The sequence below is a fragment of the Musca autumnalis genome, unplaced genomic scaffold, assembly GCF_047663935.1.
Source record: "Musca autumnalis isolate F117 unplaced genomic scaffold, ASM4766393v1 scaffold_4, whole genome shotgun sequence".
Classification (NCBI taxonomy): domain Eukaryota; kingdom Metazoa; phylum Arthropoda; class Insecta; order Diptera; family Muscidae; genus Musca; species Musca autumnalis.
The window spans coordinates 251327522-251343598 of record NW_027411977.1 but is presented as its reverse complement, the minus strand read 5'-3'; the positions used below and the strand labels follow the sequence as shown (position 1 = coordinate 251343598).

The 16077-nt window shown below is 36.1% G+C and overlaps 2 protein-coding genes across 8 annotated transcripts in view; one reads left to right on the top strand and one right to left on the bottom strand.

Moving 5' to 3' along the window:
* The window catches only part of LOC141402784 (uncharacterized), an 80235-nt gene extending 72803 nt beyond the window's left edge, over positions 1-7432 (top strand). For 3 of the 7 annotated variants that reach the window (XR_012412722.1, XR_012412723.1, XR_012412724.1), the window contains 4 exons: positions 1077-1136; positions 4561-4632; positions 5076-5842; positions 5886-7432. Coding sequence is in view for 3 of the 7 variants with exons in the window: in XM_073984732.1 (XP_073840833.1) it covers positions 1077-1136; positions 4561-4632; positions 5076-5618 (675 nt within the window). In the remaining 4 variants the exon portion in view is untranslated. Of the gene's footprint in view, positions 1-1076; positions 1137-4560; positions 4633-5075 lie in introns of all 7 variants that reach the window. The other 4 variants (XM_073984732.1, XM_073984733.1, XM_073984734.1 and 1 more) reach the window with 2 other exon arrangements.
* Positions 7433-12892: 5460 nt separating this feature from the next.
* On the bottom strand, positions 12893-14478 carry LOC141400791 (salivary protein Tsal2A-like). The gene is made up of 3 exons (XM_073980289.1): positions 14249-14478; positions 13447-14177; positions 12893-13366 (listed from the first exon to the last, which is right to left on the bottom strand). The coding sequence occupies exons 1-3, from the start codon at positions 14454-14456 to the stop codon at positions 12971-12973; spliced, it is 1335 nt and encodes a 444-aa protein (XP_073836390.1). The 5' UTR covers positions 14457-14478; the 3' UTR covers positions 12893-12970.
* Positions 14479-16077: the final 1599 nt, after the last annotated feature.

Genomic DNA, 16077 nt, shown 5'->3' with positions numbered 1-16077 from the left:
CGGACGGACGGACGGACAGACGGACATGGTCAAATCGACATAGAATTTTATCCTGATCAATAATATATATACTTTATAGGGTCTCCGACGAATATTTCGATGTGTTACAAACGGAATGACAAATTTGATATACCCTCCATACTATGGTGGAGGGTATAAAAATTGTTTCCATCACATGAAAAACGACATTTTTAAAAAAACGCTTTACATCACTGACCAAAACAATTTAAATGCCTAGTGAATGGAAAGTTTATAACAGACAATGTGTTTTCCGCTCTACGTCTACTTTGTATGGATGGCCATTAAAACAAAAACCAGCCACAACAATGGGAATGACAAAGAATCTGTTATGTAATTGTGACAATACCTCAAATAAGTCCCCTGACATCAGGAAAATGTTAGAAAATCTATTAGGCAATTATAATGGGGGAAGAGGTGGGTAGTTGTTCCCAGCCACTTCTAGTTTTCAAATTGTCTGATATTTATTATGTTTATCTTTTCAACTACAAATCCTATAATTATTTACCAACCTCACCAGAGAATTCCCCATGCATTATCCTCGCAAAGAATGCATTACCGTAATGGTTTGCCTGGTATTATGACTTAGCTTGTAAAGCAAGTGCGGGAGTCAAAGCGGTGTCGAATGAAATCTACTTTTAATGTTTAAGTGGTGCACCCAGGAAATATACTGAATACAACCAACTAACTTGGTTTGGGTGGCAAGAAAAAGTTGGGGGCGTCGTTGAGGGTCATTCGAGTAACGAACATTTGAAACTTTTGGCTCAAGTCCATAGGAAAGTAAGTTTTTAGCCAAACAAGTGGTACTGCATTTGAACTTCTCGTCGTAGTTGTGACGACTGGCATTGTGCAAAAGACCTAAGCTACAAAGAGTAGTGCATAGAATTGAATTGCTTTCTATTGTGGCACATATCGACAGTGTCTTTTGACTGTATGTGTGTGTGTGTTTATTTGTATGTATGTGTTTTGAAAGTTGAACCAGAATAATAATACCCTTTCTATTTCTTTCTCTTCTTCTCGTCCTTTCACCTGTACTATTCTCGTGTCCTATATTTTAGCAATTTGATACGATGTGCAAAGCGGAAGTGGCATTTTTTATAGCTCGAGCTTTCATAAACGTAAGTAAACTTAAAACGAAAAGTGCATGTTTGGTTTTGCTTTTATTTTTTGCTTCGCAATAATTGTTTCAACTTTAAACATTCAGTTTTTTCATTTGCCAAATGTCCATAAAAGTACATTGTGGACATCATTTGAATCGATAGCCTTTAGAAAGACATTCCGTACACAGCACACTAACCAATAGTTGGCCATGGGCAGTACAAGTGTAAATAGACTATGCAGATGGAAGTGACTTAACCCCATTAACACTTCCCCAAACCATGTGAATGCTTCGAAGGTCAGCAGCAGGAGGTTAATGGTTAACCATGGTGTCATATAATTTGGAGATACCTGGGGATTTGGAAATTAGTTATGACTCAATTTAATTGGTTGAAACGCACAGTGATCACAGCATACGACAACATCAACCAACAATTCAGCATGAATAAGGCTCCCAATAAACGACATTTTCTCAAAAGATTTTGCGGCAGTACATAATATTTCCTTAAACGCCAGAAAGATAATGGTTTCTCCTTGGAAAGCAACAATGACACAAGTTCGTAGATGCTATAGATCTGTAGACAATCAGAGGTTAAATGTAAGGTTAACATGTTTGCAATAATTGTTGTGTTGGCAACGCTTACCGATCCAAAAATACTGACGAGAAACACTAGCCAATAAACCACTGGAAACCATGATGTACAACATAGTGGTCTATTCTGAATTGACTCCTTTAGCACATTCCAACACAATTTTGGGGAAAATGTCCATATGGAATAAATGTCGCATCCATTGTCTTCTTGCGATTCTATGTCCATATCCAAATGATGCCTTAAAAAGTGACACAATTTATTATTGAATATTGCAATTTTATACACATTTCTCGTAATAAGGGTGTATGGGAGGGTTATAAGTTCACGAAACTGTGTTGTATTCTATTTTGTATTATCGAAAAATTTAAAATGCTTTAAAACCCAAACCGAATGTCAAATACATACATATATGTATGTACAATATAAACACATGCAAAGACACATGTATGTGGATATTATGATTGATGACAATAAAAATATCGTCTGCTCCGTCGGAAAAGGTCGTAAGTCCACTTTTTTTGGAAATCGCGTTTTTGTTACAGGATGATAGTACACGTCAAAACACGTCGTATGATACAAATAAAATGGTAATATGTCGCGTTTTTCTATATGTTTTGCCATTGTCGGAAAAGGTCGTAAGTCCACAAAACGTACAAATTTGAGTACGAAAAGGTCGTAAGTCCACAGGAAAATGTATACTTTAAAATAATACTACAGCTAATGTATTTCAGATATAATGTTTAACGTCATCCATGGTTGGGGTACAATGTAAAGAACTAGCCTACACCTTTGGATGATATTTGGCGGAGCCTTTGGACCAAACTTTTGAACAAAAATGTGATAATTGCTATATTGCAAAGAAAATTTACATTTGAAATCTATTTTCCCCTATAAGCGAACTGATTATGAAAGATGGACTTCTGGCCTTTTCATTGATACAAATTGGGATGCTGTATGTGTTCAAATACCTCATATATTGAAAAAAATTAAAAAACCAAGATTTTTACTATTTTACTGTCGTATATCTTACTTAACTTTATTAACTGGTAATTTGTGGTTTCTCTAGGGACATTTATTCACATAACAAGATTAGTTTGTGTTCTGAATTGAATAAAGTAATACCTTCTAATGAACGGGTAAGTGCAATGTTTATATTATTAAATGATTCTGAAATAATAATTGATTGAAGACATAATGGTTTTTGCTAACAGAGAGCAGTATGAATTTGGAATGGAATTAGACGATGGTGTCATAGGTCTAGCTTCCTATGGTTTTCACGGTGATTCTGAAAGTTCTGATGATAAACTTCCTAAACCCTTTAAAATACCGGAAATCGGGAGGTACCGTTCTATGGGGGCTATATTGAGGCGTCAATACCAAACATCCTAGAAGTAATTGAAACTTCTATACCAAATCACTAAGATCTATCTTTAAAATTGCGAGCTGTATCTTAATTTCAAAAGACGGACAGACGGTCATGGTTATACCGACTTAGAATTTTACTCTGATCAATAATATATATAATTTATAGGGTCTCCGCTGAATATATCGATATGTTACAAACTGAATGACAAACTTAATATACCCTCCATACTATGGTGGAGGGTATAAAAATCTTCAGAAATGTTGGTGTCGATATATAATTTTAACATACCGCCAAATAACTGATGACTTGAGGCATGCCGACTGTGTTCACCTTCTTAAAATGTATCTTATATACCTGATGAAACTATAGCTACATGGAATAAGTACTTAGGGTCGGAGATTCAACAGTTGCCTCGCAAATTAATTTTCTTACCGATATTTTCATAACTTTAGCAAAAAAGGGTTTTTTTTAAAAAAAATAGGGCCTGCCCCCGCCCCTTCCAAATTCAAAAAAATGTAGAGCCTATTTTCACTCCGGTTGTTCCTTGTATATTTTCTGAAATTTTCAAAAAAAAATCGGTTCAGCCGTTTTTGAGTCTATGCGGAATATACACACATTGTCTTTTATATAAGATTTCACCAAAAAGTTTTGGTCCATTAAACCCGCTAACAATTATCTCATCAGCATGTTAAATTGCAAGCTTATTCTTTGTCTTAAACTCAAATCATTTTTAAAATTTCGCTCCGACCGGAATATTACTGCGATCTATAGGACAAAGTTGGGTAAAAATTGTGTGTTTGGTCCATTTCACACCTTTCGATCATAACCAACATCTAATGGGGTCACTTCTGGTCGGAACCCGACCTCTCCACAAAATTTCGTGACGATGGGTCCAAAATTGAGGCCTGGAGTTTTATTACAATTGTTAATGGATGGACGGACAGACATAGCTAGATCACTTTATCTCGTCAAGATATGAAAAAATGGCAGGGGGAGGGGGTCTACGACGAATGTTTCGCGATGTTACAGGAATATTGGACAAAACAAACTTGTAATACCCTTTCCACATTGTTTTGTAAAGTAAAATATTTTATTTTAAAAACGTCCGTAAATTGTAGGAAAAGGTCGTAAGTCCCTACAAACATACAAAACTGTACAAGGAAAAGGTCGTAAGTCCAAAGACATCCAATTATCGCCCAAACGCGTCGGAACTTTATCAAACAAAGTACAGGTATTGAAGCGGAATAAATAAACGAAGAATACTGCCTTTACCACCATAATAAAATCTTTAATACAGAAAGCGCTGGAATGTTTTTTCTTCCTCCTGAAAAATTTATTGAGAGGGACTTACGACCTTTTCCGACGGAGCAGACGATATGTTGTTTTGATTTTATTTCAAGCTGGATGAAAATAAAAAAATTGATTTTGATTACACGTTACAACTAATTCGATCATTTAATACATACCGTTTCTGCAACATTTTAGGTACTGGCCATGTGGGGTGTCTTAAGATTCTATAACTTAGTACGTTGTGGAATTACTTGGAAAGGTCCCGAGGTAATACAAGTCAAATATGTATGTAAATTTATAGTACTTGCAACAAAATATTAATTTTAGTTCCAAATAATAAACTTAATACTTTTTACACCATTGCGTTTTGAGTTTATTTTTTTTATTTCAAATCACAATAATGTATTTTGACATCAGACTTAATAATCAGGTGGGCTTATTGGCCGATCTTGTATAGACCATGTAAATTGTATTTTGTTGCACAGTCCAATAGTTGCTAAATTCATATTCATATGATCCATTATTTATCCACTGAAGAAATGTTGATCCTCTTAATTAACTGACTTTCCAACATTTCCTTTATTGGATAAATGGGGAGCTTTGAGTTTGACGAAGACATTACATTCCAAGAAACACGCACAAATGTATTTAAAATTATAATGTCAGCAAATCAAGCGATAATAACTTTTCTCTTTCCAAACAAAATACAGGCTAAGACGACATTAACGGCTTCACCAATTATTGACCGTTCAAGGTGGACACAATGCGAGTGTCATCAAAAGCAACACCAGTGCCAATATCATTATAACCACTATCACCGGAGACAACGTAGCAACAGCGGTCAGCCCAGAGCTTCAGGTGGAGGTCTGGGATGTTGTGCCTTCTTCGATCTTGATTACGATTACGACAATGATGATGACGATGATGAGTTGTACGATTATGAAGACGGCGACGAGTATGACTGTGATGACGATGATGGTGGTGATTATTATGACGAGGACGGTGAAAGCAGTGACTGTTCCATGCTAGGGGCCTCACCCAAACACAAGCGTATTGAGCACAAACACCGGCAGCGCAACAACAACATTCGATCTGTGCTGATTAGCAAACGTCACAATAAATACAAAATTACACATCCCGAAACGCGCCTTGAAGTCATAAATGAGTCTGAACGGAGTGTTGGCAGTGGTAGCGATGAAAACGATTCGCTACTCGTGGCCTATGATAGTTCATCGTCGTTGGCGTCCGTTTGACATTGGCCAGGTTGCATTGGAGATGCAAGAAACAATTCGCATACAGACCCAAATAGACGAACGGACGAGCGGAAACATCTCATTGGTGCAAATCAGTGTCAGCGCCGACGTCCATACCAACGCCTGCAGTGCTGTGTAAATATGTTGCTAATGGCCATACTTGTATCAATAGAAATCTATGCCCAGGTTTTGATTTTTCTTTAAAATCAAAGAGAAGAGCTTCCGTTTTTAAGCCGAGCCATTTTTCTTTAAAATCAAAGAGAAGAGCTTCCGTTTTTAAGCCGAGCCAAATACGATGAACGTACATACGTTAGCAGTAATCCTCATGTGGGCGTCCAGTATATCACAATAGCATTTGTGTCGATGATGGTGTATTTCTTCGATATAAATGGAATAATATGTATTATATTTTAGCAACAAGAAAACCACAAAAGCAGCAATTTTTTATTTTTGTCCATCAGATATACAAAGAAAAAAAAAACACACACACACACATAGGTGGAGTTAGTATCCTGAATACACCTGCAAAATTTGATGAAGAAGACCAAGTAAACATCCAACAATAATTTGTCTAAACTAAAGCTGCATTGACGTACGAATGTGAACCGATGTATCAGAGTATTTGACAGAGATTGCAGTGAGGCGAAACGTTGACCCCTAACATTACCCAGCGATACCAGAACAGCAGCCATTCTGTAATCTCACTTATCAACTGTAATTAATTAAGATTATGTATGTATGTGTATATTTGTTGTATACTTTTAGTACCTGTTGGAGTGTCTATGAAGGTGTGGGTGTGTATGTGAATGCTTTTTATATGCTTATGTGGTATGTGGAATGTTAATGTTCATTCATATATCTTTTTTCGTACAAAGCTGAATATGTTAGCATACCATTTCCATACACAAATATCAATATATTATAACAAAACACCACAGGGTTGAGAACAATATCCTGCATATCCTTCAGCCTCTTTTGTAACAAATTATTTGCATTTATTAATCTCGAAGCCACAAGAAGTGAGAAGAAGTTGGAGCTATGGGAATTGTTTTCAGAACAACTACAGCTTTTATAGCAATTAGGGTTTAACAGGTTTGTGCCTCAAACATTTTATTATTTTAATTTCAAGAATAAATAGGTACCCTTACACATTTAAACGCACACTTGCACACGCTCGCCTGAATAGACATCATGTACTCATACCTAGATCTAAGCTTAACAGTCCATATATGAATGCATTTGTAGCCATCCATATCCTTGGAACAACCAAAAAAACAGGTGAAAAAAAAAACAAAACGATTTTTGTGCAACCTTGCCATATCTTATGTAGGATTCTCTTTGTAGTCCAATGTTATATACATCAAATCTACGTAGAATTGCTGCGCTTCTTGCAGAAGAGAAAATAAAAAGCCAACTGTTGTAGACCCTTCCGCCACATATCACGGCTGGAAGAATAACCTACTACTTATATTTAATTGAGTATCAATAAGCTATTATATATCCTTACATATACATACATTTATTTATGTAAGCTGCGTACTCAAAGGCATATACATGCATATGTATACTTGTCGGTCAAGTTTATGTGAAAATAAACGTCTATATGTACGTACGCCTATATTTACCATTAAAAAATATAAATTATAAAACTTCATACAACATAGACTAGTTTAAGCTAAGTTTATTAAAACTGTTATCACAAGATTTGTAAACAAAAAGAACAAATAAACGTAAATACGTACATAAATACCAAATACCAATAAAAGAAATGGGCATGTCATTAATGCCAACAATAAAAACGAAGAAAGCAAAAATCTTTTAATTTCAATGAATCTTTTAATCTTTTAATTTCCAGAAATATGTGCATATTTGTGCATATAAATATATATAAGCGTTGTGTGGTGTGCACACCATCGAACAAGAACACCAGTTTGATCAAATTCTCCTATTGGCGTCCATGCGACAGTTTCAATTACGTTGTTCGCTCTACAATATACGAACACGAATTAACCCGTTCATAAGAACCTGCAAGAAGTTACTAATTTTTACTACGATAACATCTGTTCCAGAACCTGCACAAATGTACAAGTCTTGCAATTTTTAGTTTTTCCCTTAAAATGTACGGAAACACTCACACGTGACTAGAAGAAACAACTGCCTCTCCATCACATCTCAATTGTTTACGTAATTACATTATTAAACATTTAGTTATTTACTTTTCATTGTTTGTATTTGTTGTTCTCTAAATTTTTGTATTTGTGAAAATTTTTTGAGTTACCTCAAAAGTCGGTAAAATTAAATTGGTTATAATTTCGGTAATTACTGAACTTTCTATCCATAATTTTGCGTTTTAATTTTACCGATTTTTGTCGGTAGCTCAAAAATGAGTTAGAGAATTGCACTATAGGCCCGTAAATACTAAACTATTAAAATTTTCTTGAATTATGAACAGTTTGTTATTTGCGGACCTGAGCAGGGATTATTATTATTTTTTTTTTTTGTGAATTTATGTAGCATAGAAATTTGTTTATTGAGATTTTAGCAATATTGAATTTTGAACGGTTCCTAAAAGTTCAGATGTTCTAGAAAGCTATTTACTGAGATCTTAGGTAAGATTTTGTAGTTGATTGTTTTCTTGAATTTTTAACGGTTTAGTGTGTATGGACCAGAACCAGAGAAAAACAGGATAAAAATCGATTTCTTCAATGGTATTTTGTTATAGTGACCATTAAGAACCGTTTCAACAGAATTCATATGTTCTATAAAGTTCTCAGTAAACCACTTTCTAGAACATACGCGGGTACGTTCATGTAGTTGATTTTTTTCTCGAATTAATTGAAGAGAGTATGTTTATAAAACGAACATTGCAAAATTTGCTAATCGCCGCCAATGTCATGATTTCATCCCTGCGAAGGGAATGTTCACTAGGGATATAACTTTTTGCACTTTTTTCCAAATATCAAAAATACCACCACATAGCCGTGTAGAGCATGAAAAACTATTATGAAATAAGGTGTAATTTTTTCTCTATCGCGAAAAAAGTTTCCGCACCAAATGCATTGAAGTTGGGTAATGTATTTTTCAATTTTATCTGTAATAACAACATATTTGCCTTTCATTAAAATTTTTATTTTTTTGTAATCTAATTTAAAATCATTATCAAACCGTTCTGGACCAATTTGTTCTCAAATCGCGCCATTTCGGAGCATATTAGGAACTTTTGACACTATTGCAATTTTTTGTTTTTCTTTATAAACTCTTGAATTTTTTGTTTATATTTATTGTACCTATCGGACAAGAGAATATGGTGTCATTTGCAACAAATTCGTGAAAGTTACAGCCTGTTTATTACAGATAAAATTGAAAAATACATTACCCAACTTCAATGCATTTGGTGCGGAAACTTTTTTCGCGATAAAGAAAAATTTACACCGTATTTCATAATAGTTTTCCATGCTCTACACGGCTATGTGGTGGTATTTTTTGGTTATAGCCCTAATGTTCACTTGGCTTTTTCAAGTAAGAACTTATCGAGTTCTATAAGATGTTTTGTGTTTTTTTTGGTATTGTTGAAGATTCAATCAGATAATTGCTTGAATTTTTAAAGTTTTGAGCAAACCCCTAGAAAAAATTGTAAAAGAATTTTGATGGACTTCTTAACGGCTTGGAAGATATGAGCCTGACAAAATGATCCCTTTTCACATCAAGGCCTCAAGTGTTTCGACACCATAACCGAGTGATAGAAGTGAATGAGATGAAGAAAAAAGCGGAGGACGTGTCTTCTTTTTTTCCTCTATCACACTGTCAGAATATGGCTAATATTTATTGAGTCAAAAAACAAGTAAACAAGTAAAAAAGTGTCAGTCGGCTTATACCCTCAGCCAATGTGAAGTGAAACTATCACCTACGGACAGATCGAATGTATTTAAGGTCCCTTTAGAATATTGTGGCCCTTTTTGGACATTTGAACTTGCCGATAAAAATGTGGATTAGGAATTAACTGCACTAATACACAAATGTTGAACCCTTGTGGGGGAAGTACCCTTAGGGAGGACCGATATGGGCCATTTAAGAAGTTAAACTAAATTTTGACAAAATATTAGGAGATACAAAGTTTGGACCAAATTGGTTGCCCCATTCAAGTGATATCATCTTAGTGACATTTTTTTAAATATTGGGGAGAAGTACCGGAAGTTGTGGACCGGTATTGCCCCATGAAACTAAGTTTGGATGTAATATGACGAAGACCAAATGTTGGACCAAATCGGTTGAACAGTTCGAGAGTTATCGTCCTCTCCGACAGCCACATATGGTGACATAGGATTTTTTTACACCTTTCGGTCTGTTTTCCTAAAAAATATGGACTTGCCCCTGAAAAAAACTTTTACCGTCATAATGGAGGTAGCGAATGCAAATCGCTTCAACAAAAATCAAAGTTATTCTAGAGCAGGCCTTACCCCCTGTTTTTGTAAAAACTTTTATTCTTCTCACACGAATTGTCAAATTTTGCAGATTGATTTACTCGCCTTAGCGCAAATGCAGAGCGCTGATTTTTAAAAGAGGAATTCTTAACTATATATGGAGCTCATCTACGAAAAATTCAGTCTGTATGTCATCTGTGGCTGAGCTATGGATGCCTAAATTATTACGAATATAGACGAACGACCAAAAATAAGTTACAAAAACTGGGGGTTAAAGTGAACTTATCCGAAATTGTGTGTGAGAGGTACCAGAAGGAGTAGACAAATATAATCCATATTCGAACCTGATCTATATCTGGTAGATATATTAGAATGTGCAAAGTATGGATTACATCGGTCACTCCCTTCAAGAGTTTTCGTGCGCACAATATTTCCAAACATTTTTGAACTTTTGTTGGAGGAGGGGGGACCGAGGGGGACCGATTGAGTCCATTTTGGAACCTCATCTAAGTTTGGTAGAAATTTCACGATGTGCAAAGTATGGACCAAATCGGTTACTCCCTTCAAAAGTTATCGTGCGCACAAACTTTCTGAACATTTTCGAACTTTTGTGGGGGAGGTACCGGAAGGAGGGGACCGATATAACCCATCTTCAAACTTCAACTAAGTTTGGACAAAATATTGCGAAAGCCAAATGTTGGACCAAATCGGTTCATCCGTTCGAGAGGTATCGTGTGCAACACCCAACTAGACAGACAGACGGACAGACATTGCTAAATCGACTCCAAATTATCTGAAACACATTTCGTGCAAACATACGTGGGGCCTAAAACCATCATTTCGATGAGGCACATTTTGCCCGTATGAAAGTCAACATAAATGCTGAGGGTATAATTACCCACAGTGTATCCAAACAACTACCATGATCAAAATATACATGTGGATATTTGTGTGACGGCAATTGTAGTATCAGCAGACATATTATTAACTGATATAATGCTCAGATATGTTCCATACTGAAGTACCCAACTCGATTGGAAAATTAATTACCGCTATGTTTAGTAAACAAGTTGTGCTGATTTTCTGGTTCAAGCACTCGAAAGTCGTAATCAATGGGTTTTCACGAAAAATAGTACTTGTCACAGACACGTGAATGTTGCGTTGGTCTATGCTGACTGATAACAACAATGTAATCAGATCAGTTCAATTGCTCAAGTGTTAAAATTTGATACACAAATGTTTGTTGTTGTCTCATTTGTAGTTTGTTCTTTTAATTACACTATTGTGGCTCTGCATTTAAATAGTTTACGAAGAAGGTACCAGTCAATAAATGTAAGAGCACAGCACGTGATTTTATATCATACAATTTATAACTACATGCAAAGCTAAAATTGTACCGGAAAACACCGATTATTCAGGATTTCCAGAACCTGTTCATGATTAGACATAGGATTTTGCATTCATTTTAAAAAATAAATTAGCTGAATTCTGATTGGGCCAAATGTTGTACATTTTTGCATATACACATTTCATGTTTTCAATATTTATTAAATATTGCAAAACTTAAACAAGTACATTTGAAATCAACAACTTTTTATAATCGAATAAACAAAATTATATGTAAAACATCCGATGTCTACCTACTCTTGCTGATTGTTTCGAAAATTGAATTCTCTGTCATTTCAAAGGAAAATATTAAACAAAATTCAGTACCAAGCAAATGTTACAAAGCGAAGCGAAATAAAATAGAACAAACAAAACATGGTTTAAAATTGTCGCTATTCCCTTGATTTTTATTTAAACAGAGAAATTCACACAGTTCTACGTGACACACTTTTATTTGAATATTTCTTAACTTTTTCTCTTGAGTTGGGACAACTTTTTTTCTCCGAACCACTGAATGGACATGGGAAATAAAAAGGCAGCACGAAACAAACTCTTTTGTGTTTACACTCGGCTGAATTTACCAACGTTTACAACCAAAGCAGCCAACCGACCCAACCGAATCAAAAGCGAAAATGAACAAATAAAAAATAACAAATATTAAAGGCACAATGAAGAACCTAACCTGTGAGACACAAGGGTTCTAGAAGGGGTCTTAGAGTTTCTGCAGTACGGAGAAATAATAAAAAAAACCTGATTAAAACTTTTGGCAACAAAGTTAAAAGAGAAAGAATAATATTCGATACACAAATACCCTCCTACACAGTTTACATCTATGACATTTCAATGACACCTCACGTAAAGAAACTATGCCAAGTTCCGTTTATTTATTCTTTGGTCGAATTATGTTCATTTTGTAATTGTTTGATGAATATTCCAAACATTACAATACGCATCAATTCTTCATTATAAGCAACAAATCGGTTTAAATCAATATTTAAATCTGATGAATATTCTATATGACGCCGAAAAACGGGCGAAACGTTGCAAAGGAATCGAAACACAAACAACTGTATAATTCGAAACTATGCATATTCATATTTCCAGACGTATTAGTATGTTTGCATTAAAGCCTTTTGTCGATTTTTAGTTATTGTATCTATATGCAATTAACAATAAATCCAATGGATTTGTTAAATCCAATACAATTTGAATGTGCTTTGAATGTGGGTTCAAACTCCGACATTTCGCTCATTCGGCTGTGAAATTTCTACTTACCAAATGTGGGCAGTGGGCATGCAATAAACATTGCGCCACAATGGTTATTGCGAATAAGAAATCTGATTTTTAATCTCGATAAACAAAGTCATATGGCGCAATTTCGAATGAAAGATTACTTTCAGAATGCCAAAGAATTCAGTTGCATTCAAATCTTCTTTCCTTGGATATTGAGAATATGATCAGTAACAATTAAATTCTGAATTATCTTTATTTGTCATACATTCATCATCATTCAGATGTCAACAAACTCGACATTACTGAGACGATTTAGACAAGGAGACCACCAGTAGCGGTGAGAGCTGGCAAATGCTTGACAGTCTTCAAGAAGTCAGCGACTTCACAGGCATAAGAATAACCGGCAGTAATGTCATCCTTCTTCCAGTTAATGTAGGTAACCTTATCACTGACATCGGTACAGACGATGTAGTCCTTCTTGATTTGATCCAAAGTCAAGTGAGGGTTGTTGACACCAACGAAGACAATGCCCTTCTTGGTGGCGGGTTCAATAACGACGCGGAAATACAACTTAGGTACGGGGATGAGGCCATTGTTGTTGGAATCATGGGCCAAATACAATGGGGTCTGGACACCGCTCTTGTTGGGCAGGGTAGTAACGCCATAAACACCAGTATAACAGTTGACGGTCTTGGAGTTTTTGGACACCTATTTTTGTGAAAAAAAAAACACAAGGAAATAAAAAAGTTACGCTCCGCTAAAGCACATCTATTCCGAGATATACTAACCCAAGCACGAACACCATCTTCAACACGGGCCCAGTTACCGGCATTGAAAACTTGCCATTGGGGAGCAGCATTAATGAAAAGGAAAGTGGCACGTTGTTGGGTTCCGTACACAAAATCAGCCTTGGCTCCCATATGTCCACGGGCCAAATAAACGTTCTTGGAGCTATCGAAATACTTGTCAGCGTCACCACCTAATTCAGCGTTGATGGTTTCGAGTTGGGTGGCTTGAGTGTATAGCTTGTCGACATTCTTGCCGTTAAAGAAACCTCCGGTTTGGAATGTGATACGGTCCACACCGGTCTGGTAGTAGTTGTTGGCGGGGCCCATTTGGTGGCGAACATAACGTGTGACTTCTTCTTGTTCGTTGAAGCAAATTTCCATTTGTTCAACAAAGCGACTGGAGGTTACTTCGAAACCAACACCGACCAAAATGCCACCATTGCAGGTGGTGCCCTTCTTTTTGGCAACAAAGCTAGGCCATGACTTGCAAACCAATTCGGAGAAGGCGTAGCTAGTGCCATCAACCTTGAATGTGGTACCACTGACACATGTGGCAGTAATGAGTGTAGTGTCCTTGATTTTGAATTGGCCGGGGCAGAACATTTGCAGGGTTTTGCCAGCATCAACTTGCATGACACCAGTGTTGGAGTAGGGATAGAATTCGGCGGCGTCAGTCTTCAAAAAGACAGGTTGGGGTTCGCTCAAACCACCACGAATAGTAATGCTGCATTCTAAAAAGTTATTAAATTATACCTAGGTGTAGTCCTGTAATCACTTAGGATGTACAAATCATGCTACATACCATTGGCACGGGCTTCTGGGAGGACATCGACGAGAACGTTACGTTCGAAAATTTCATCTTCAACTACAGGGGGTGCTTCGGGTAGGTCATCAGAGATCTTCAAGTTCTCCAAGAGATCGGTAGGCACACCCACAACGCCACCCACACTGACATGGATCAGACAGGCGACTCCTGCAAGCAGCAGCAACAGATTCGTACTTTGTTTCATAGCGAATGTATGGTTTGTAACACACCCATTCACTCCGACAGGGTCTTAAATACCAGTGCCACTCCTTATCAGTGCGAATTTTTAGATAACATACCTCCAATCCAATCGGCCTCTTGTTGTCCAAATATTATTATTTTGCATTTAATCAGAGTATCTTCTTGTCCGGCCTTATCGCTGTGATTGTTTTTCTTTCCCCAACTTGTCTATTATCTAGCCAATCTACCGTTTGCTGTCCCATGTTCTTTTTTTGGGTTAACTGAAGTGGCAGCGTCGAACGTCAATTTTAATTTCTTCGCCGTTCTATTTTCATTCTACTTCCACTCGATTTTATCGCTTGGAATAGATCATTAGTTTGAGTACCTCAGCTGACGATTCGCAACATTGTTAAGTCATCTGCTGTACACTATGAGCTACACGCCATTCCGCAACAGTCGATGTCGGATTTTCCCTACTTCAAAATTTGCCAATAACATTTATTATTGGTGTATGAATATCACAACAAAGTAGATCAAAAATAGGACATGGCTTCCAAATTGTTCCACACTAAAGACAGACAGCCGGCACATTGGCACTCACAGCTGTAGGCATCAAATTATACAATTACTCAATCATTTCCAAAATATTTTGACACGCTTTACACTGATGTGGATGTGGATGCCAACACTGCAGGTGATAAATGAAATAAACGAAACGAAGCGAACCAATGGAGCACCGTCAACAGTAATAAATGGATGTAAACTTAATGTCATCCCCAATTCGGTATGGTACATAAAATGAGGCAAACACACGTACTAACCAAACACGAACACCCCAAATACTTTCTTCCATCTGCAAAGAATAGCACAGCTCGACAGTTTTATGGGAATGCCAAACAAGAAGGATTTTTTCTCCATTTGCTTTCAGCACCAGCACCATTAATGTGGACGTGCTCAATGTCAAACGGAACGGCACAAATTGTTATTTGTACAAATAGATCAACAGATTATAAAGGAGAGTGTTCCAGCGGAGAAGCTTACCAGACAACATCAACGAAGAAGTTAAATTTAAATGGGAATCATAAAAGAATATGACTGACGGTTCTCTTCAGTCTACGGTTCTACGTGAAACGCTTGTAATTCATATGAATGAACATACATACATATGTCTGTATGTATGTGTGTTTGATTGAGATTTGTCATATCTTTGTCCAGCAACAAATATGCAATATGGCAAAATATTTCTTCAATAACAAATAATTGGATATACATTCATACACATGTGCATTAGGGATATAACTTTTTGCATTTTTTTGCAAATATCAAAAATACCACCACATAGCCGTGTAGAGCATGAAAAACTATTATGAAAAAAGGTGTAATTTTTTCTCTATCGCGAAAAAAGTTTCCGCACCAAATGCATTGAAGTTCAGTAATGCATTTTTTAATTTTAGCTGTTATGACAACATATTTGCTTTTAATTAAAATTTTTATTTTTTTGTAATCTAATTTAAAATCATTATCAAAGCGTTCTGGACCAATTTGTTCTTAAATCGCGCCATTTCGGATCATTTTATGAATCTTTGACACTATTGCAGTTTTTGCTTTTTCTTTATAAACTCGTGAATTTTATGTTTATATTTATT